At 39.6% G+C, this 24,838-nt stretch overlaps 1 protein-coding gene across 19 annotated transcripts in view; it reads left to right on the forward strand.

The window, feature by feature from the left end:
• LOC105146655 (uncharacterized) overlaps window positions 1–24,838 on the forward strand; it is a 157,679-nt gene that overhangs the window by 88,771 nt on the left and 44,070 nt on the right. For all 19 annotated transcript variants that reach the window (XR_015548234.1, XM_087415871.1, XM_087415873.1 and 16 more), the window contains 9 exons: window positions 1,304–1,352; window positions 5,165–5,423; window positions 8,135–8,345; window positions 9,966–11,086; window positions 11,876–12,089; window positions 12,200–12,451; window positions 13,112–13,475; window positions 14,889–15,183; window positions 16,748–21,466. Coding sequence is in view for 18 of the 19 variants with exons in the window: in XM_087415858.1 (XP_087271984.1) it covers window positions 1,304–1,352; window positions 5,165–5,423; window positions 8,135–8,345; window positions 9,966–11,086; window positions 11,876–12,089; window positions 12,200–12,451; window positions 13,112–13,475; window positions 14,889–15,183; window positions 16,748–21,466 (7,484 nt within the window). In the remaining variant the exon portion in view is untranslated. The remainder of the gene's footprint in view (window positions 1–1,303; window positions 1,353–5,164; window positions 5,424–8,134; window positions 8,346–9,965; window positions 11,087–11,875; window positions 12,090–12,199; window positions 12,452–13,111; window positions 13,476–14,888; window positions 15,184–16,747; window positions 21,467–24,838) is intronic.

The raw sequence follows: 24,838 nt of genomic DNA on the forward strand, positions 1-24,838 counted from the left end.
TTGCGACTACACAGCCCGCAAGGGCATCCTCTGCATAGTGTGTTGACCCTTTCTTCCCTGTAGTAGCAAATGCCATTGGCTGCAGCTCGGCTATTGCCACAATGGAACGTGACTTTTCGTACAGAAATGACGTAAAAATGACGTAAAAAGGGGAGTACGCCAAACAATCACATCCGTTTAAAAAAAAAGTACACATAAAAATATGATTCTTTCTGTAAAAGAGCGATTACTGAAATGAAGAAAATGAGAAGATAAAGAGGCCCGAGAATAATAAAGCTGAATAAAATTAAAATGTTCTATTGTTTAAATTTCACAACGTATTCGGTTTCGTCGTCAGATTAAATTATTTTACCGTTTCATTTAACCGCGATTCGCAATGTCTAGCGATTTTCTAAAGGAACAATATGTGTTTTACATATAGTAGCATTATATTATTAGAATATGCGATTACTGCTGGATAAAATGACGGTTCTCCGGCGCGGAAATTCTTGTCGAATGAAACTTTCATTTCAGAATCTTTTCTTTTTTTTAAAGGCGTGATATCGACCGCAGGTCTTTCCGCTGCTTCTATAAATTTTCAATGCTAAATGTGCTGAAAAAACACGAGTAGTTTCGTCGTTCGTATTGTCTGAGAAAGAATCGAGGTCGGGATCGCATAGACGAAAGTGACGATCGCTCGATATCCTTCGAGAAATATTGATACGATTATTTTGAAACTAGAAGAATTAGAGAAGAAAATGTAGCGAAATATACAGGGTTGTCAAAAGTTCTTTATCCTAAAATTCTAAACTTTTCCCTGATTTCCAGACAAGATTTCATAATTTTTCCCTGATACTTTCGATATTGTTTCGAAATGTTTTTGTATTTTTATTCTGGATTTGGAGACCAGCAAATATTTTATTGAAAAAGCGACTTAACATAGCAATGTTAACAGCTTCTATTTATTTGTTAAGTTGATAGTATTTCAAAATTATGTAAATGATGTATGCATTAAATTTCATTAAAACCAAGAATTTTAATTTTCCAGAAAATTTTGCAAAATTTTCTGACTTTTCCTTGATTTTCCAGACCGTTTTCAATTTCCTTGATATTTCTCTAATTTTCAGCTTTGTGACAACTCTGATATATTATAAAAAAGCTCTTATAATAAAAATATAACAGTTCACAGAGTATCAAACTTGGCGAATGACGTAAAAGTGTACTAGTTTCCTCAACGTGTGTTAAATTATAAATGTCATACATAATAAGTCAAGTTGTATTTCTCGTCATAAATAATTCAAAGTTATTTTTTCTTTGGTTACAGGCTCGACCAGCCGGTGACCAGCTCTACGCCCGGAATGGACAACAAAAAGGTAAAGGTTTGCCAGATATTTATCAGTAATCGTGCTATAAATTTTAGATATACCGAAACTGTATTGAATTTCTTTTGGAGACAAACAAGTATTATATACCGGTAGAATTTATTTTCATGAAGAGAGAATGATAAAATTACGACAAGTCACGTCGCTGAGAATTGGCGCACCGATCTCTATAAATAATAGTCATTTCCCCGCGATCGATTATTACCTACTGTTCGAAACCGCAATGTTTAATGAGTTGCACTCCGGTCGTGAGCTGTTGTGTGAGCGAGAATAGAGATCTAGCGTGAAAATCATTCGGCGCTACTCTGCCAATTAGAGACATTCGCTTGAATCAGTGTCGTGTGACTCGACGATTACCTCGTTGGAAATAATGGCAAGCGATACGAATCGGGCGTGATTTAATTCGACGCCACCGTGAAAAGAGGAGAGAGCAGGAAGGGAGAGCGAAAGTTTGCCACGAGAGTTCGGCTGCTTTTCCCGTCCGCGGAAACGAAGTTTTCCTTGGGATCGGCGAACCCCGGATGAGTTTCGTCTTTTTTTGCTCGAGCGAACCCGTACTTGCTTCCGTCGTCGAGGAACTGCGCGCGAGCAGCTCTTGTAATTTAACGGATTACCCGGGCGACTCCTCTTCCGTGTCCGGCTTTTTCGTGGCGCGACGAAAGCTCGTATATAGGAGAAATTTCACGGACGAGACGGACGAGACGGACGACCGCGCACTGAAGACGAAACGAGCGCTAATGTTCGTCTGCGGCAACTCCTGCGTAACGTTGAGAATCGCACCGTTCTGTGAGGAGAGATCAATCACGAGAGAGATACTTCCTCTTGCATCGACAATGTATGCATTGTGTTATTTGATGTATCCTCTGGGAGAGCAAATGGCCAACGGTGTAGTTCGTACTATTCGCAATTTAAGGACACTCTGCAATGTATGTGCTATACGTGAGCGCGTTATATACGTATACCGTATCCTGCAAGTTTCTCAAACAGACGTCCGTGGCACTTTGTATTCCTGAAAAATACAGCTCGTGTTATCGGCGTTTCTGAGAGTGCCAGAGAACTACGGGCGTCCGAGAAAACGGAGAATTTTCCAGGACCTCTCCCTCTTATAACCTCTTAGATAAAACGTATCTACAAGTTTCTTGTTGATAGAAGCTCTTCCAAGAAGTAAGATTTGGCAAGTGTCGCGTCTGAAAGTACAATGTTGTCGATATAAGGAGACACGGTTGTCATCAAAACTGAAAATCAGGGAAATGTCAGGGAAATTGAAAACGTTCAGAAAAATCAGAGAAAAGTCAGGGAATTTTCTGGAAGAGAATTAAAATCCTTGGTTTTAAAGAGATTTTAAATAGCGCACATCACACCTAATTTTAAAATACTACAGCTTAACAATTAAATGCAAGTAGCGTCAATAATATTAATAGTAATTTACATTGATTAAATTACTCTCGCAATAAAAATATTTAACGGTTTCCAAAAATTAGGATTAAAATACAAAAAATTCAAAATATTGAAAATTAGAGGAAATCATGAAATTTTGTCTAATTAACGAAATTAACGAAAAATATGGAAATAAGGATCTTGTTGGACCATAAATGTGAAAACACAATCAAGAGGAAATAGAAACTAAAGACTAGTTGAAACGGGATCTTTAACAGCTTAAACAATTCCATGTGAATTATATAATTACTATATAATGTACATAGAATAGATATGTACTATTTGTAGTCATTCGAATTGCGCGCCGAATTAATATAATAATTTTTCGGACTTAGGTCCAGTTGCACCAACGTTACTTTGATTTTAAGCGAAACTTAAAACTCTCTCTACCTCGTTTTAAAATCGAAAGAGACGGGAACAAAGAGAGTTTTAAGTCTCGCTTAAAATTAAAATAACGTTGGTGCAACCGGAAGTTGGAGACGCAACTAAACTACTGTAGTAATATCACAATTAAATATTGATGTTCAATAGACATCTATTAAAGAGATGTTAATATGCTGGAAAACTGTAAAAATAAACAATAAATAAAAGGATGAAATTTTACGAGGAATTTGTGGCAACCCTGGGAAAGCAGCATACGCATTGCGCATAAAACGCCGAGATTTTCCGGCATACAGCACCTTGCGATAGATGCTTATAAACTTGCAAATTTGTGATTCCATCTATAAATTTTAATAACGCATGAAAGAACACAATGGAAAAATATTACGAAATGGCATATTGATTCGCCGGCGAGTTGTAAACTACTTTCCGAACGACGTTAATGTTAACGTTCTATCGTTCAATATCGTCGCAATATCTTGCCGTTGTGCGAACGAAATTTGCGATCGTAGCAAATATGTAAACTATTTTTCGTGCATTCGGGATGTCTCGTAAAATTCTAGGGAAAAATAGAGAACTAGGTAGAGTCAGACGAGATAGAGCGAGCGGTAAATTATTCATTTCCACGTCAGGAATGGAGTTTCGAGTGTTCCCACGGCTCTCTCCGATCTTTTGTACCGAGACCGATATCTTGGCGCTCTTTTGCGCATGTATTTTTAAATCTGATAGGAAGGTAGAGGGAAATCGATAGCAAGGCTGCATAATACACCCGGTCTATTTCGAGAATTAAATCCAACTGGACTTTGCGGAGGCACGTGCTTTTTTTCGTCATTGAAGATGTACCCTATTGAAAATGTTATCCAACACACATCTATTGAGTAATTAGTTATTTAGCGGTCGTTTCATTCGTCGGATATCGATCTGTGTTTTTCTTTTCTTCCCAACAAGCGTCACAAGAAGAGAAAAATCGACGGATCGGACGAATTTCACGTTCGAATGGCGATCGTGCTATCTGCACCGGCGGTCTTTTCTTCCTTTTTTCGTTTCTATGGCTTTTCATTATCGGATAGACGTTCCGAGTGGCGTGGCGAAATTTTTGTCGGCCAACGGCAATTTTGTGCGATAACGTGGCGCGTCGGCAAGCGGAAAAACGGATTTCGATCAGCCGCATTCGGGGAAGGCACCGAATAAAAGGTGTCGAGATCTTGGCCGCGTGCTGATCGTGGCGCGAGAAAGATTCCAAATTTCACCGAAGATTTATTACTTCCAGCTTTCTATCTTTATCTCGCGAAATCGCATTTACGTTGTAAATTCTTCGAACTTGGACAATGTTTGAAGCTACCCAATACTTCAACATTTCAACACCATGACATGATACGCAAACGTCTTGTAAATAATAATAAATAAACTTATATTTTACATAATAAAATATTCAATCGCATTTTATATGTCATGTCATGTGAATAGACAGTGTTTTTTTTTTTAAATTAAGATTACGATTCATTTGATGCTACAAAGCAGCTATAAAGCTTTGAAGCATTCTTGATTGGTCAATCAAATACTTCGAAGCATTTGTAGCACCAAGTGGATCGCCTTCAAAATCCGTCCATTTTAAATCGTATAAATGTATATTTTAATGATGAGCATAGCGATCAAATCCTGCAATTAATTTCGCGCTAATGAAAATTCGATTAGATTCCACATTCAAGTTATGTGCATTAAACATTAAATTTGACAATTGAATTTTAAGTGAAAGTTCCATAAAAGTCAGTCCTTTGAAACTAATTAAGGAATAATGAGCGATTAATCTTAACCATTACTTAATTACTATTTCTAATTTTTCATCCTCTTTCACATCTCAGAGTATAAGACAGTTTTAATTTAACAGTTTTAGTTAAACTAAATTTAAGCGACGTTGATGCAACGTCGCTCGTAAGATTTGTAAGTGAGTGTCTTGATAAGAAAAGGCGCATTTTATTTTACAGATTGTCCAGTCGAGCACACCGCCCGCCGTACCGGTTCAGGTACGTAGCAAGCACGATGGCTCGGGGGTGGCAGCTTCCGTGTCGGGGGTGCGTAGGCGAAGCGGTCCTCAAGGCGGTCTGCGTTCGCCCGCTGCGAAAAGGCCTCTCTCCGCCCCCGTTGCATTGCAGGGATGGTTGCACAAACAAGGTTCGGAGGGTCTTATGCTATGGAAAAAGCGTTGGTTCGTTCTCTCCGAGTACTGCCTCTTTTATTACAAGGGTGAGTCTGCACGTTGAACGATCGATATTTTTTTTCGCGTATTTTATTACTTTTTTCCCTACTATTTTCGCACGGCACGTAACGTTATCGCAATACGGTATCGGTTTTTAATGAGCTTTATTAGTCAGAATAATGTAGCTCGTTCAGTTTAGCATTCGAATCCGATAGATGTAACGTTTATTCATTGCGTAATTATCAATTGACATTATGGACTGGAATAATTATTAATAATTGTTCCAGAAGCCTCTATTAATCACCAATCTAATGGAAATTATAAAGTTAGTTATTAGTATAAATAAGCTCTCTCGTTGACCGTTCTGCACAAATCGAATAAATGAATCTTAATGGCCATTTCGTATGAAATTAAAGTTCTTTAATAACGTTCGATTTCTCATAATTAATCCAATTGACAAAATCTCAATTTTTACAATTGCAAAACAAAATAATAACAGTTTCCTTTTTTGAATATAAATAATGATGTTTCATTATTCACAAATGTAATTTTTGATCGTCTCGAACAATTAAAAAAATCATTCTCGAAATAGAAAATAAAATTTCGTAATTAATATTTTCAAAATTTTCGTTCGAATCGATTTCGTGTCTGTCTTATTTACGAGCTTTTATTTTGGTACATTTAGTTTCGCGAAAATATTGTGGCATCTCGCCAAATTTTATCCCGTTTTACGTCTCGCTAGTCTAGATCGCACAGATCAATTTCCTGTTGTTCTGGACAACGCTATTCGTCTATAATTCGACTCAATCAGAGACGCTAATTATACTCGGAATCTTTGATTCGGTATGTGTATCACGATCGCAGCAGCAGAGATATATCTCACTAAACATACACTCGCATACCCGCACGCGCCACTTCAGAGTGTCTTTCACATCATCCGATGGAGAAGGAAATTCCTGCTAAAAGTTCGCGGCGATTCGAACGTGTCGTTTGCGAACTTTAGTTAAATTAGATTCGATGCATACCGTTCTCTAATTAGCAGCCTGCGAGAAACTTCTTCGAGTATCCTTATCGAATCCGTAAAAGGCATTAATAAGTACTCAATAACAACTCAATAAATAACTCTTCTTCTTTATTATTTCTCTCGCAAGTAAGTTTATTTGCAATATCGAAAATAATCGATCTCCTGTGTTTTCACGTTGAAAAGAGTTTATTATTATGCAGTTATTAATTTTTCGCTAAGTTTTCTTAAATTCGTTTTACATTTTCTCCACGTTCTTAAATGTTAAAAATATGTTTAAAATATTTTATAAAATTCATGAAGTTTAAATGCAAAATGTAAGTTTTTTTCGAAGTGCCATTCTATTATTTTATTATTTTTGTATTTTTAATGAACATTTTGGCGCGGAAGATAAATGGTGCACATAGAAAGCAAATAGCATTTTGATTGTTTTGTTTCAGACAGTTGTATACGCAATCACGGATACCAACAAGAAACATTCTTTTCACGTCGCCTCACTTATAGCTTTATATCTTAGATGTTATTATTAGCTTCGAACAACGAATTTTGAAATGTTCGGAACTAACACAATAAGCACAAATAACAGTCATGAAAACATTTTCTATTTTTACATTCGCAAAAGATAACTTATTGTTCTAGATGAGAAAACTTTCTTAAATAAGCTTAAAGGAGCTTCATAAATTTTATAAATATAATAATATATATATATTTTTTAAATATCAAAACATTCTCAATTATTACATGTAATCATCTTTAATAAAAATTTGATCTATTTAAAATTTCACCAAAAAATAAAATATAAAACATTTTGATTTCATACACATTTAATTGCTTTAATTATAATAGAATTTCTATATAAACAAACCAATATATTTTTAACTATTATCAAAATGCGAAAGAAGAATCTGTGCATGTGAATTAGTTGATTGAAGTGAGATTTCAACTTGTAATTGATAAAAACATTCATTTATCGTTAGAGGATCACTCAGTCTGAAATTAATTTAGACTGAAATTCCAGCTTTTCCAAAACGCAGTGTTCGAGAATTCGATTCGCCGAGATTTCATGGTTACACGTATATGTATACGAGTACACATTTAAAAACTCACATTTTGTTCGATAAAAATTCATAGAATTTCATGTCCCTTGAGATTAATATCGTCATACACAATCGCAAACTACAACAAATATGCAAATGTTGATTTTCGCAAATATTTAAAACCATCATATGGAAGTACATGCCTTTATGCACATCGTACATTAATCATAGGAATAGATTGTAGAGAGAAATTTTAAATTAAAGATAGATATATATATATATATATATATATATATATATATATATATATATATATATGTATATATATATATATGTATAGAGAGAGAGAGAGAAAGGATAAATAGAAGATATTGCAGTTATATCATCAAATGGTATATTTGAACTAGTCAGAATTGAAAACAAGATGTTATAAATATTTTTGCGTTTGACCGACTATCTGAACGTGACATACATCCGAAGTTTTCGTTACGAAATATACGAAAATATATCATAGTTATTTTATCATAGTTATTTGTATTTATACTTAACTGCACTTTCTGCAATAGAAAATTAACGCACATTAAAATATCATGTGCGTGGAATTTCAATGTGAAATTAGATATTGCTTGATTGTTTTAGAAACAAGACCAGTCTCGTCATCGTAGCTTTTATTGCAATGTAGCAATTTACTAATTTTCAGGCCCAGAGGAGGAGAAACTGCTAGGTTCGATATTACTACCTTCGTACAGAGTTACTATCTGTAAACCTGAAGACAAAGTCAACAAGAAGTTCGCCTTCAAGGCCGAACACGCGAACATGAGGACTTACCACTTCGCGGCTGACAGTCGAGAGAGCATGAACCAGTGGGTGAATGCTCTGACTCTGGCAACGCTTTTACAAGATCCTAGCCCGTAAGTTTCCTGCATGTATTTTTAAGCTGTTTAATAGACTCACGGGAAACATACAGTAATTATGCGATATTGTGTAGAAAGCCGAGAACAAGTACAATTTATATTAAACTTTAACGACTTCCTTATTAATCACGAGAAATTAAATAAATTAAATAATTTAATCCTAATTAAGGAATGCTAATTTGAGTGGCTTAAGTCAGGTGTGCTTTCAACGCGTTAATGATAATTATTATTATTAGTTTAAAACGTGGAATAGATGCATTTTTCTCTCTTGCTATTCTGCAGCTTGAATAAATAAACGGATATAAAAAACGAAATGCAGTGATGCAATCGATAAAAAAAACCGAGTGATTCTTTTAATCTATTATTGTAATGATCGCTGCTATTACATTAATCTATCATATTGCACGTGTTTTTAATTTTTCATATGACGTATTTCTTTGTGGAAATAATCCTTCCAGTTTACTCTCATCCGCTTGTTACTTTCTTTCGTATTCCGTTCGGCATTCGTACAGGTCTGTTTTACGCATCACGCGCATTTGCATTTTGTTCGCATAGAAATTTTACCTCACATTTATATCTGATCCCACTTTTTACATACATACATCCACATTTTTCAAAATTCATGAAATCTGAAGCTTTTGAATATTATAAAAATTTCGTCGTGGCTATCGCAGACCTCTCTCTTCCTTCCTTCTTTTCCGACTGAAAATCTTCCGCGAAAATAAAAGCTCTCACGACGTACAAAAACTTCTTACGAAATTGTCAGAACTACGCTCAACACCGTCTTGAAAGATGTCATCTTTTAAGACGACAACTCGACAGTAAACTCCGTCCAGAGATACAAACAAAGATCCCGAAATTAGCTCGACAGTGCAACGGAGTGACGATGAACATCTCTTTGATGCACCACGAAGGAAACTAGGACGGTATGGCTACTCGCGTTTATTTGCACGCGAAAGTATCGTGATGCGGATGTTGCAGTGCATCTGTCGTTCGCGCGTTATCACGGTGTAACTAACTCGTTAGTTAGTTTCTCGAGTTATTCGACCCGCGAGATACTGCCGGTGGATGAGCCTGGGCTGGCCCGTTGTCCATTAGCACGTCGTCAGCAGGGCGACATAGCAGACGCAGCAGCGGACAACGAAACGCTTGTTTCTCATGAGCTTTGCTCATCTTTTAGTTGAAACTTTATTTGCATGACCGAAAAGTAATCGAAATGTTAAAATTTTAGCTTCAGTATTCGGAATAATATTAATTTCTGTGTATTTAATAATATGAGGAATTTTCAAAATTAGAGAAACTCCTAGAGGAACGTATTAAAATTAATTCGTTTCATTTATATCTATATATATGCGTCATATATCTGGCAACCTCAATATAATCCTATCAATATTTCCAATAATCCTATTAATATCAAACTGATACTAATTTTCAAGTCGAATCGACAGGATATTTATTATACATAATCTTGTAAATTAACTTCCTTCAATTATCAATAAATTATCTTCAATTATATAAAAAACTATCGGTTTTTTGTAAGCTTGACGGGTGAAAGACCCGATATCGAATAGTGCGGGCTAAAAATAATATCTGACTTTTCAATTTTACATTTATTAGTGGCGCAGGCGAGGCCGCGGTAGTCATAGAAATAGCGCAAGATGGTGAACGAAGCGCTCGACCTAGCGTCTCGTCGATCTCGTCGATCCTGAACCAGAGTGCCGACGACAGCGATTCTGGTTTTCACGGTTTCCAGTCGCGGGACGATCCCAGTCATGCCTCCAATAACAACTCCAGCCCGAACAGCGCAAACACTGCCTCTTTCCCGAACCTCAGCGGTAGCAACAGCAACGGTAATTCCGCCAACAACAATCACGCGAGCGATTCGGGTCATCCGATGATGAATGGTTGGGTGCAACAGTCGCCGCAATACGGCCAGCCCGGCACTTCTCAGCCGCAGCAGCCGCAACAGCAGCAGCAGCAGCAGCAGCAGCAACAACAGCACCAACAATACGGACATTTGCTGCCATCGCAGCAATTGCAGCCGGGCCACTCGCATCAACATCAAGCGTTGCTTCATCATCACTTGCCGCATCAGAACGCACTTCCGACTCATCAGTCGTCGCAATTACATAAGCATGTGGTCCAACAATCGCCGCAGCAGCAGCAACAGCAACAGCAGCCCCAGCAGATATCACATCCTGGTACGGGCAGCGTTCAAACGATACAACCTATGCCTCGAACGAAATTCGGACAGCCGATTTACGCGAACGCACCACCGAAGCCTAGAAGACTGACGGATGGCTCCAACGAGTACTCGACGCCATCGCCGGATATGGACTACCGGAAGAGTCCGGCCTCACCGGATGTCACGGTTACGAGCAAGAGCCCGATGTCCGATTACGAAAGGAACAACACGATCTATGGCACGCGGATGAATCAGCCGTCACAACAGAGTCTGCGAATCGACAAATCGGGCCTGCATTATGGCTACGGTCAGACCACCCAGTCGACGGAGAGAAGAACTCCTGACACTTACGGACGCAGTGCGAAACCGAGGACCAACAGCAGGGGTAACGGCGATTACGAGGAGGTCTATGGCACTCCACAGCTTTATCAAAGACCTGCAGGACCGGTGGGTTACACCAAGGGCGCATCACCGGCGCCCATTCCCATCCCCGTGTACGCGCAACAACAGCATCTGCAGCAACTGCATTCCCCCGTCATCACGCCGCCGAACAGTGAGTCTTTGTGCATTCTTTTGCTTTCTGTTCTTAATTATTCCTACAAAGGCGCTTGTAATTAGTACGGCCGGCATTTCATTCCGGCCGATACCCTTTCCGGAGAATAAAGATAAAAATATTCTACGCGAATGTATTTGTATTGACAATGTCCTTCTAAATCACAAAGCGGGCTTTCTTATCGGATTGTTAAGGACGCGCGTTTAAAAAATTCTGCAGTGGAGGCGATTTGCATTATTGCATGAAGAAGACACAAATTTCTGAAAAAATAGAAATAATTTCTTTGCTAACTTTGTCGTATCGCCAATGGCGATTTTCATCGTGTTTTGTATAATAATATTACTTTAAAGCATAAAAAGAATTGATTGTTCTCAAATATGATTATTCTTTTTGATTATTATTATTATGATTATTATGATTATTATTAGAAAAAAAAGTGTCCTCTCTTCTAAATTCTGTTGGAAAGTGTGAGTGTGCATAGTATTTTTTTTAAATGTAAACAAATATTAATTCAGCAAAATCATAAAACTTTATTATTTTATTACTAGTTAATTTTAGAAATGGATACTATTTTTATCTTATATTATCGCATCATTATAATAATTGTAACGATGACCTAGATCTTCTTTTACGTAATACAAATTATCATTGTTTTTACAGTGAAATTCAATTTCTTTTTATTTCATGATATATGTGTTGCATAATGTTACAAAGACTGTCGAATAATGTTGTAATTTAATGAATAAAACGTGGTAATACAAAAAGGGTATTGTAATTTATTTTGTTTAGTGGCAATAGTAAGGCAATCTAGAATTCAACCACCACCGCGACCGCATAGCGCAGACTTTCTCGAGTATGAAGCAGCAAGACGTCCTCAACAACAACCGACGCAATGCGAGAGACCCCTGGATCAACAAAGACGTCCGCAGAGACCTAAATCCAGTTTAGATATAGTGAACCCGTCAGATACGACCAATGACGGTTACTTCTATTCTGAAGAAAGGTACGAACGCGTAAATTCCTAAGGATTTAAGTTACGCAAATATCGAGAAAAAGAGAATGAAAATCGATCTCTATGAAAGATATTCACTCTCTGTTCACGTTTATGCTTAGATACGCAGCGCAGATGCGGCAGTCCGCAGTGTATTTGCATCAAACCCCTCAACACTACCAGCAGCAGAGGAATCAGTCTCTCTCGCGTGTCACAATGCAGCCGAAGCTGCCGGGTATCCGCGATAAAACCGATGAAAATAGAATATCCACATTGTCGGATTCTACTTGCCCTACTCTGAGACGCGTACAACGGGATCACGTACATCAGCAGCACACGATACCCGTTCAGTCGCTGACGCAGAGACATTCCGAGTGAGTCACAGTACATCGTCCGAATAAATGATTAAACCTTATGGAGGCTTCCCCCTAAAATTCCAATTAAATACTTAAAAAAAATCCTACGTATTTTTAAGCACGCATACATGCGTGAGTTTGCGTGTATTTTTTAGGTGAATGTTTGAATATATAAATTCAAAATAGATATCTAAATGTTCGACCAATCAAGTTTTAAAATGTATACTAATGAATTTTTGAAGAGTCTACCAGCTCAATTTTCTCCTATTTACTCGATATTTTAAAGTAATTTTTAAAAAGCTGAATTGCTAGAGTATTAGAGTATTAAAATAAAAAAATATTAAATGTTTTAACCTTTAAGAGGCGAGAGTCTATTTTTAAAATCTTACAACTTTTTTTAGTACGATTTGTTATAATTTATTATTTTATTGTTATTCTTTGTCTCTGACAGTGTCAAAATATGACACTGTTTCAGTGCCACTACAGTAACTGTTAAAATATACTTTTTAAATTTTATAGAATGGGACAGTGCAGTTATACGAAAATACAATTAAAATAAAATAATACAGTAATACGTCTTTCTATCGAATTATGATATGAACATAATTACGCGGTATAATATATTACAATAAACTGAATCCAAGAAAAGGAACGCATACTCAAATTACTTTTTCTCAGGATAATGGGTGTCGATCCGAAACTTCGAAGATCTTTGCGCGAGAAGAGCTGCGAGGCGAATGGCCGAGAAACGCTGACACACGGTGAAGACAACACGATTCCTCGTAGAATACGAGGCGAATACGACGGGTGGGGAAGAGCAGCGGGTCACGCTGCCCACGGGACCCACATCGCTCAGACGTGTCACGCCGGTCACGCAGGTGCCAGCAGACGATGGAGCGAACAGCAGCAGTTCTGCAGATCGGCATCGGCACGTCTGCCAAGGACACGGCATCCTGCCGCTCTTGATCCCGACGACGACGACGACTACACCGAGAGGTCCTCCGAGCAGGACTCGCGAGATGGTGAACGCAAGATTCAGCAGGTAAGGAGATCTAGTATTTTTTTACTTTCGTAAAAACACGCAAATTGTTTTTCAAAACATTTCATCGTGTTATTAATGTATCGATATATTTTAGATAAATATCAACCCTTATAATATAATACAAGGTATAATATAAGGTTATAATACAAGGGATGTACCTAAGCTATAAAATTTTTTCGAAAAATCATACTCTTATTTTACTTTTTAAAGTTCATAAGTAAAGTTTACAAAGAGATCGATTAAATACAGATTTTGTTAATTGAAATATTTTATGAATATAAAACTCATTTTTCGATTGAGTTCATTAAACGAATGTACGAAATGTTATTTGTAAAGCGTATCAATACTGATGCTGGAGTTATGCGATGTAAAAATGTATTATCAAATATTTCTAAGTGAATTTTTTCGAACTTGCTTTTCGTTCATATTAATCCTAATTTCCTTCTTATACTTTTTTATCCCCCTATGTAACTTACATCACCGAAATTCCAAATTTTTTCATGAAACAAAAAAATTCTCTGAAATTGAAAATGATAATAAATCCTTTTTCTATTTTTGATCCTTCCTCATCCCCCTCTTTATCTCTAAATTGACTAAGAATACTAATTTTACTACTCGTTCTTCCCTACCAATTTTGATTTCCCCCTTCACGCATCACCTTTATCTGAAACTTATTTACTAATTTTATTTTTAATGAATTAAAAATTTTAATCAATTATTTTCCCGGCTTTCGTTCCCGGAAAAGCTGGAATGAGTCATAGAGCGGTGCGCTTCTTAGAATCAGAAAGTGTCGACAGGTAGACCATCAGCATTGTTCATATCAAGCTCGTACAAGACAACCGTGTCGGTAACATCGGTGGACAAGCGTGATTCACGACAGCCCTCCGTTGCATAGCTGCACATTACCTTACGTCATCCTGACTCTCCCGTATTTTTGCTTTCACCATCGTTCACTCAATCGTCGTCATTTCTATTACGTTACTCATGTCATATTAATCATTTTTAATAGCTTTTTTTAATTTCTCATCTATCCTATTATCGAAAATTTTAATTCATTGTTAATATCGCCGTCAGCAGTCAACCTCGAGAGATCGATAAATATCATAAAAAATTTATAAATATATGGAAAGAACGATTTTGCTAAAGTATTAAAAAATTTAGCTAGATAGAGATCTGAAAATAACATTTATTTGGATTGTAAAAATAATGAGTAAAACATTTAAACATTGATAACGATGCTACAAACAGTAATAATTTAATAATTATTTTGATTGTCCAAACGGTATTATTTTCAGATCTGTATCTAAATTTTTACTTCAGCAAAATCGTTCTCTCCGCGTTCCTTCAGAAAAAATAGCACATATCTTTCTGTCAGTTAGCTAATGGGAAGGTTCGTTACAATACGTATTTCAGCGCGAAGAATCGATGAAGCGGCTGCTAGAATGGAAGCAGCGTATGCTGCAATCTCCGTTGACACGAAAGCCATCCGGCTCGGCCAATAGAGGCAGGGCGCAAAATGATCTTTCGAGTTACTACAAGCAACAGGCGCTGCTGGATTTGGCAGCGCACGAGGCCGCCGTAGCGGAGGGTCGTCACTCCCGAAGGCGGGAGGATGGGCATCGTTCGCATGTCAGGAGCAAGAGCTCGGACGGTCGCCGGACCGCTGTCAACGTGCCACGCTACAACAGCTATTCCAGCGATGACGAAGGTAGGGATAGCTCGCCTGAACTTATCATTTAAATGGTAGCTTCGGTCGCCCTGCGTAACGAGGGACCTGGTCAAAATATTCAAGTTCGCGCGAACAATTATTGTATCTCTTTTTTTGGGGGACGAATTTTGGGGATGTTGGGCATGTGCTTGAAACAAAGCATGTTCAAATTATTGGAAAGATTATGAGTGTCTTCTGTGGACAGATTTCATCCACTGTCTTTGAAAAGAAAAAAAAATACTTTGTCAACTTTTTGTCAAATATTTTGATCGCCTCGAGTCCCTCGAAAGCGCCTTGTCTGCGGTGTATTCAGTTAGAAGTAGATAGTTGACCTAAAGCTAAAAATAATCCAAATGCTAACATGATGGTACTTAATTGCTAACACGGTGAAGAATTCAATGTGCATATTTGCTCGCGGAAACAAAGGCATTTTTTTTTTTTCACGAAAACGCACGTCGAGAATTCTGTATTTTGTGAATGGTATTCGTTATGTTATAATTGAAATATGTCAAGCGATTTTATGTCCGTCCTTTTTTTCATTGTAAATAAAAATTACCAGCATGTTTTCAATCAATGACATGTAAAAAAAAATGTAGTCTAACGAAAATATTTTCCCAATTGTGCGAAATAAATGTAATTAATGCAAGGCACCCGAATTATTCTTCACGAATTGCGAAGTATTATAAAATTGATTATAAAATCGAAGCTGCTTTTCCTTTATTTTTATTTACTAACATAATCGTCGAGGAAACAATTAACTATTTATTATATCATATCAATTCAACGAGATGTGAAGTATTTATGTAACTATAAAATACAAGAGGAAATTAAAAATCTGGATATCTGCGACGTTTCTCCGCGGGGCTCCTTCTATCTGCTGCTGTTGGGTCTAAGCTGGCTGGTGAATGGGAACGATTAACAATCTTAAAACTTACCTGTCTAAGTGACCGAATATCGATATCCTATTCGACTTAACATCGATCGTAATCAGATTACCGTAGAAAATATGGGTCAGCATGGCATGCCAAAGAATTTCACTAACACTACTTGCCGTAGTTACGCAATTACGATTGCTACCTTCCAGCTCGCGTGTCCGCTATCTATACGATTAACCGCAAAATCAGTCGATTATCGGGATTATTGCATCAATTACAATTAATTACGATCGAATCGCGCAACAAGAAACTTATTTTTAACATATGTATTTTCTGAATTTTATCACTCTCAAGCTGATCGTAAACTTTCAAGATGTATAAAATCCTTTCAAATAATCACATATAAATATATAAATTTAACTTTAATTGTTAATAATTAAAATAGATGAACGTCTTTGCTGCTTACACGGTGCAATGATCATTGATGTCGTTGTCGCGCTTGACGAGTTTGCTTAGAGTTATCTAATGGGTATAGAAACGGGAATTTGCTTAGAGTTTGCTTAGAGTTATCTAATGGGTATAAAAATCGGAATAAATGGGACTACTTCTCTTTCTCATACACACATATACACGACACTCGTAAGTAACGGACATACTCGTGTCTTTGTGTTTTGTAACGAACAAATCAGAGCTGGGAGATGTCCGGAGGAAGCGCTCGCGCAGACCCACGCATGCAGGAAGGAGCCCCCGGCACGCCGGCGACGATCGGTCATCGACGGCGACAGCGACGTCCGCCGTCCAGGACGTCACGATACCCGGAACCGGCCGCACGAGTGTTAATCAGATCCCGCAGTCGCAAATCCTTAACAGTCGTAAAGCGAACCCGGGGAGCACGCTCTCCTCTCTGGGTGGTATACCACCGGACGCCGGTTACGACGAGGTCAGCTTTCCGCCGATGATGAGAAACGATTATGCGTACGCATCGTCCTCAGCAGACAAACAATCGTTATCTAGAAGATCAGATCCCGAAACCGCCTTTGAGGACTCTGAGAGGCACAAGACTCCGAAGAAACCGCTGGGTATTTTGAAATCGTCGACCGCTTACGGTTTCGATCAGCAAAAATATGACGGACAACAAACAAGCATGATCGAGAGCAACAGATCCGACAATTTGTGTGGTTATCGAACTAACGAATCCTGGCACGTTCAAAAGAACGTACAATGGGATTCCAAGGACGATAATGATGAATGGGATCCTGGCATCGACGAGAGCAAAGTTATAAAAGAGTTTTCTTATCAGTATATTAACCCTAAGAAAGTGCCGGTGCCATCGAAAACGGAAGATGAGAGCGAGAAATTTGAGACTATGAATCTGGTCCAATGTAGAATTAGATCTTTCGAGATGAATATGGATGGCGCCAGTCCGGTCAAGGAAGTATTGACTATGCAGGAGCCGTTGAAAGTATCGCCACTGCAGGCAACTGAAGCTCACGTTTCAAAGCTTGACTGCGCGAACAAAACCTCGTCTGTCATACGCAGTTTCGCTTTAGGTGATACAAATGCTTCGGAGAATGCTTCCAAGCACAAAAGCGTAGAAGAGGGACACGCTAAGCAAGCTTCAACTGACAGTAACAAATCAGTCAAAGATCTTTTAGCGGACTTCGAACGAAAATCACAACAGGCTAATCGGCCGAAATCCGAGAAGCGGCAAGAATCGAGGCATCGCGGAGATTACAGTGATAATGAAACATTACGATATGATATTGGAAGTAATTTGGACCGGCGAGATAGAGACGATGAAAAAGAAAAATTTATTGAGAAGAACGAAGATATTACGCAACATTTCACTTTGGACACTCTGTATACAGATACCATACAGATGCAGAATTCCGATGAATCTTTGAAGCAAAATAAAATGAACAGTTCAAAGGACAGCCTGACAGAACAATGCGTGCCATCAACTGATTTAAATGTTATTCCGAGTCCTAGCTGTACAAGAACGAGTATGACTGAATCTTTGTTAACACACAGCGACCAATTCTCCACTGACAACGATATCATTTCAAAGCAGGATGATATTAATAGTGAAGATCATTATCTTCCCATGTCTCCTAGAAAGGCCATATTGGATCCTAACAGTGATGATAGACCGCATCCTAAGATGATGGAGAGTCTATTCGCCGATGAGGAAAGCTCGTATGTGGAGATGGCGCAGAATGGAATGACTCGCTCTCTTTTGGCACCGAACGAAGATGGCAGAAAGCATGATTCAGGCGATTATTCCACATTGGACCCGTCGTCTCACTATGAATTTGTTTGCGTGCGGGATAACAAGATGGAGCCGGTATATATGGAAGTGAATCAGTTGTCCGAAAAGGAGGACGAAGATGGCAGTAAAGCATCCTCGATGAAAAAGAGCAATGCCAGTGAAAATTCGCCGCATTCCAGAGGCGATCTGCCCGACATCTTGACGGCACTCAAATCCGACAGTTCTGACGCCGATGACGAATCGTCCAAGGACCTAGAATCCATAGACGCGCCACGGCATCCACGATTCAGTTTATCCGACACCTTCCGACCGGCTTCATACTATCTGGGAGCTAGCCGCAACATGATGGCAGAATTACACGACTCGTCAGACAGTGAGCTGGTATCCCCGCCACCAATACCGACCTCTCCACCACCGTTAGATGATTTAGAATCATTGGATATGCAGGAATCGTTAGAAATAAAGAAGGTCTCGCCACAGGTGGCTACGATGAAAGATAATGCGTTGAACCGCGATTCTCCAAAATCTTGGAGTAAACCAGTAGGACAGATGGAGACGCATAGGCCACCGTCAAGGTTCTCTGATGCGACCATCAGCTCTACTTTTAGAGATAGCAGGATATCGTTAGAAAGTGCGTCCGGAAGCGATTCGATCGAGCTCAGAAATCCAGAAGAGGAAGCAAGGCACAGGCAATTGAAGAGAAGACCAGTCAGCGATGACGTTTGTGAAGTTCTAGATAGTCTGGACGAATTAGAATCGTTGGGAAGTCGCTTCGACGGCGCGAGCATTGACCTCGATCAATACTTGGAAGAATTACAAGCTAGAGATGCATTCAACGTGGATCTTTACGCGAAAGATCCGAGCTACAACAGCATCTACGGATTCAACGAGAATATGCTGGTAGTCGATAAACTGCAGAAGACCACGTGTCAGGATTTATCAAGGAAGATGAAATTAATGTCCAGTAATCTCGATCGGCCGTTCGATTATTCCGGCAAAAACAAGACTGGCTCGGCAAGCAGCTTGCCATCCATGAGAGTATCCGATTTACCGCCAACTCACCAACACTCGCAGTCCTTCACCGGTGACGCACATTACGAAAACGTCGCGAGCTTCTCACCGCTTCGCGGTTCGCCGGCGGTTCGATCCGACAGCGAGCCACCGCGCGATCACAGGATACAGAGCATTAGCGCACTGCCAATCTCTCACAGCAGGGATTCCAGTTACTCGAATGCATCAGCCGCGGCGTCCATCTCGACATCTATGGCTTGTCAGAGACCCGCGAGCGCGCAATCCTCGATGCACTCCCCTATCAGCGCATCCTTGTCCTCAGTGAATCATGGCAGCACGCTGACGAGTATGCTGCAAAACGTGAACGCGTATTCCGAGCAAAGATTCCCGATTCACTCAAGATCCGCCAGTCACGATACATGTGTGCGACATGTGCTGCCGAACCATCGATCGACTTCCAGCCAGGATTCGAGTCATTATCCCAATCCAATGTCGATGCAAACTATAAACTCTGTTCTGCAACAATCATATTTACCAAACGCTAGCGAGCAGCGTGTTCAAAGCGATCAATCGGGAGCACCCTATTACTATTCTGATCTCCAGGCAAGTGTCAACAGCGTGGACATGGAGCTGACCAAACCGATGATCGGCCATACCTCGCGATTGCCTCAACTGAACAATCAGAGGGATGACGCGGCGATCGGTTTGAACAAGCGGAATGATATCGGTCGTATAGTAAATCCGATCGCGCGGCAAATGCCGCGACAGATTCAAGTAGACGACATAGATGAGGCTAGACGTATCGCTGCGGAATTGAGGCGGACGACCTGTCAACTGCTAGGCGACAATAAGGCCGCTCTCGTAGATAAGAGAAATTTCTACGAAGCTGACACGCTACGCCGGGTAAAGTCCACTGATCCACTGCCAGATGTATCTCTGCCCGAGACTAGAAACTTATATCCCCACGGTCTTAGAGATAAGTCCGTTAATCCAGGGAACGTCGATAACACGGAACCGACGCACGTCACACAGGCGTCTCATCGTCGGTCAAGATCTCTGGAGGGATTACTCGACGACGTCGGCCTGCAAAATTTAGTGGAGCAGCGAAACCGAGCTAACCGAGTGGCGGCAGCGACAACGACAGCGATAGCGGTTACTTCAATGACTCCGACCAGTCAAGTCGAGGCAACGTCGCAAAATTTGCCATTGTCTGACAATCATAACGCCATGACTGATAGCAGTTTCAATTCCGAGGATCCCTGGGAGCAAGATAGCCTTTGGTGCGAGAGTCTGAGAAGGGTGAGCCTGCGAAACGCCAGATCATTGGATAATCTAGACAGTCCGCCGAGACCTGGAAGATCCGGTGATGCGAAGTCACGTGGCAAAATCACTCGTGGAGCAACCTACGTGAACGACAGTGTTGTTTTACGCAGGGACAATTGCACGGAGGAATCTTCGTGCGGTGAGCGACCGCGAGTCAAACGCAGAACAAACAAGGATCATCATACGCGAGAACAATCGATCGAGGACGATGACGACGTCACTTACGAAACTTTGTCGATGGAAATGATCGGTACCGGCGGTTACGTGTGGGATCCACAAAGCAATACATACCACAAGCCTACCGTTTCGGATAGGAATCATTTTTTAGAGGACGGCAACCTTCCCCCGGCTCGCTCGATCCCGGACGCCCGTATGTCCGCGACGTCGTTCGAGCTCGACCGAGAGAAGCTCCGCCAATGGGATTTGTTGTCGAGCGCCTGCTTACTCCAGGAACAGCAGCGCACCTCGATGGCGGACTCGGGGCGAGGGTTGCCGGTCGTGGAACAACCTGGAGACGCTCACGATTCACAGCTCGCCGTCGTCACGGCGGCGACCACGACGATAACGACAACGAATGCAATGACGACGGCGATAATGACAATGACAGCGACGACGACGACGACGACGACGACGACGACGACGACGACGACGACGACGATAATGACAATGGATACTGCGATCGACAACGAGCAAGTAGACGTTATCGTAAAACCAGTCGATATCGCGGATGTACGCGACGCCTTGCCGATGAAGATGCCGATCAAGAGGCAGGAACCAAGGCAGGAGCCGTGTAAACGGGCTGCAGGTGAGTGGCTCCTCAACAACGCTGGGGTGTACAGGCAGTGACTATGCGGGGCCGTGTTCCAAATCGCCAGACTGCCGCCACACGACCGACTCGTCTCACGTGACTACGAATCTAGTGTGCGATAGGTGTTTAATCCTAAATAGTAGCAGCTGTTAATGTAAGAGATGTTTCCACAAATATTCTGTGCCATAAACTTTGCAACAAGTTTTAATGAAAATTTGAAGAAAATTCATCATTTATCTCGAAATCTTAATTTTCATGATCAAATATTTCGATGAATCATTCACCTCACATCGAAGCAGACGAGTGTCTTCTTTTACTTTGCCATCTATTATTAGTGGCTGAAAAGACGCTCGATAGTTTCGAGACGTTTTCTGCTATTCAAAAATATAGATTTATTTTTACTGCTCGAGCAGCAGCAAATATACCTACCCTTCAAAACTTTTTTATCCAAAACCTACACTTCAAAACTTTTTTATCCATTAATGTTTTTAAAAATATGAAACTGTAATCAGTAAAAATATTTATGATTTTAGCTAACTACTAGTAAGCATCAGTTTAAGCTCGCTCTTTAGGATTAAACTCGACGTTTTCGCTACCAAATGTACCTGCGCTTGCGGTGGCTTGCACAACGATGCAGCTACTTCTTTGTCCTTGTTAATTATGGACCAGGCCGTGATCCAGTTCACATTTATTCATCACGATTCTCTCCTTTTTTTTACCGGATGAGTTTGTTGAATTCTAGGATCAGTTTGAATAATGCATTCAGACGTAACTTTGAGCGACGCGGATGAAGTTATACGATCGATGCGACTTGGAACACGGCCTGGTGCGCGACTGTGTGAGTGCGTTTACGAGATGATTAAAAACGCGGCTTGATTCATTTAATTATTTACTGTGAGATTATTCATCACACTGATTGCACGTAAAATCAGATTTTCGCGAAATAATAAACAATTAATTTATATGGCAGTAGCAACAAAATAAACAAATAGCATTGAAGTTGTATTTAGAAAGTTACAATAAAGCTGCGATCGTGTATGTATATGTGTATGTGTGTGTGTGTGTGTGTGTGTGTGTGTGTGTGTGTGTGTGTGTGTGTGTGTGTATGTGTGTGTGTGTGTGTGTGTGTGTGTGTGTGTGTACAAATGCATGTGATGATACTATAAAAATATATGTGTACCATTTAAGATTTATTATATTACCGCCGAAAAATTGGTATAATCCAAGACGATTATGTTCTCTATTTAATTCTCTTTTTTGTTCATTTAAAGTTTAATTTAAGTTGTGCCAGTTAATTGACTCAAACTATAAGTAAATAATGACATTATCGATACGATAAGAATGTTTTTTTTTTTGGAGGATAAACTTTTTAATTCTCTGATTATATCAAATCGAAGTAATTTAAATAAAATTTACACTATTTATGCAGGATCTCTCGTTCTCAATATTTGCGTGACAATATTTTTTATAATCCACGTTGAAATCGACGTTGAATTGCGAATTGTTTCGTGAGCCATGTTTTTACGGTGATATCGACAGAACTATCGGTATACAGTTACAGCGATTCCATTTAATTCACCCGCCTAGGCAATTTGCCAAAATGTATCGTTGCGATGTTTCATCGTCGTGAAGCAGAATTCGAAGTAGCTCTCTCGAAAATATCTCTCTCGATCAAGTCAAAGATTAATGAAACTAGCTTTAGGGAATACAATGTATGCCGTCAGCAAGATTATTAATTATCTCGAAAGTTTATTCAATTAACTAAGAGGTTCGATCGAATTACTTTAAATTAAGTATGTATATAGCTCGTTATACATAAATTGTACAAAAGGGTAATTGAAAATAAACGAAACAAGAAACGAATCGAGTAGAATATCTCCCAGGTAAGTTATCACATTTTCAGAACGTCCTGAAAACTCAAATTCGTTTCTAATGACCGGATATATTGAGGAAGGACCAAATTGATGATAGTTAAGACAGCTCTGATAAATGGGTAGCATTAGTATCACAGATAAGATTCAGCCGCTCTAGAATAGATATTCCTTCATCACGACTAAAAGTGTTCCTCGATGAGCAATTTGATTTCTAAATGTGCAATATTATTCAGCGAATAAAATATGTAATAACATTAAGTATGGAACAGTTGTTAATTATGATAAACGTTTTATAATCGCATATGCGATTTTTTTCTACTTATACAGTTTATCATGAAAGAAAGAAACCACACAGTATGCAAAATTTATGTAATTACATTATAATTTATTATTGCCCCGTTATTTCCAGTGTAAAAATTCGAGCGTAAAGAGGTCGCGATTTTATTATCCCCGATTAAATATTCGCGTTCTCCCAACGTATCTGACAATTAATCGAGGACAATTAGTCGTCCTAATTAATTTTCTTTGGAGCGTTGCTGTCAATTAATTCTTCCTCAGAGAGGCGACATTATATCCTTATAGACATTAAAGCCGTTTGAATGACAGTCAGGTGCTCTCTCGGGATCGTCCTTAGGTTTTCGAGCAGTCATGCTATTTGCGCATCACGCGCTTTAATAGCTGTAGCTGCAACTCGGAAACTCCGTTGGCATGTGAACGACTTTGTAAGGTCTATCGATGGATAGAAAGTCTGTCGTTGCATTGTCGCAAATGTCGCAAATGTATAACACGTTGAACGCAATATCGTAAGTGCGCATTCGCGTACTATAAGTATATCGTCGACACCGTCCGTGACTTCGTCGCACTTTGTCTCGGGGTCAATAACACGACGCGGTGTACTTGAAGTGGATGGATTCTATGGAACTGCGAGTGATATCTACAGCCCGACTGCTCGTACCTTCGATTCCTCGCGGGATCGTTAAATATCGATGAGAAAGAACGCGTGCCTGTAGAACCGAGTTTCTCTCCCTCTCAGTCCCTCTACTGTATCGATCGATTATACCTTGACGTCGCGTGAGAAATTTTTCGGTCTTTCCTTCCTGATACGTTTTCCCTTTGTGGAACTCGAATGCTGCGATACTCCATAATTAATGTCTCACCGGACTCACGTTGGGTGTTCCAGATTTCGTGGAATTAATAAGAAATCAGACAAGAGTTTTCGACATTGCGGCGAAAGAATTGGTTCCTGACGAAAACGGGATAATATCGGATCTGTATCGAAGCCCGATGGATTGCTACATGTACATTTGATATTCGTTGAACCAAACGAAAAATCTGAGGGAGAAACTCCATCTAGTCGGATATTGCAACGTGTATTTTTAACCTTAGATCGTTTGAAATTTCCTGATGCCAGCCACAGCATTTCAATATTTGATTTAAACACATGCTATATATTCCATCGAAGATTGAAATCAATTGGCATAATCTCGGTAAAAGA

This window comes from Acromyrmex echinatior, chromosome 19, assembly GCF_024713525.1.
Source record: "Acromyrmex echinatior isolate Ae372 chromosome 19, ASM2471352v2, whole genome shotgun sequence".
NCBI classification, from domain to species: domain Eukaryota; kingdom Metazoa; phylum Arthropoda; class Insecta; order Hymenoptera; family Formicidae; genus Acromyrmex; species Acromyrmex echinatior.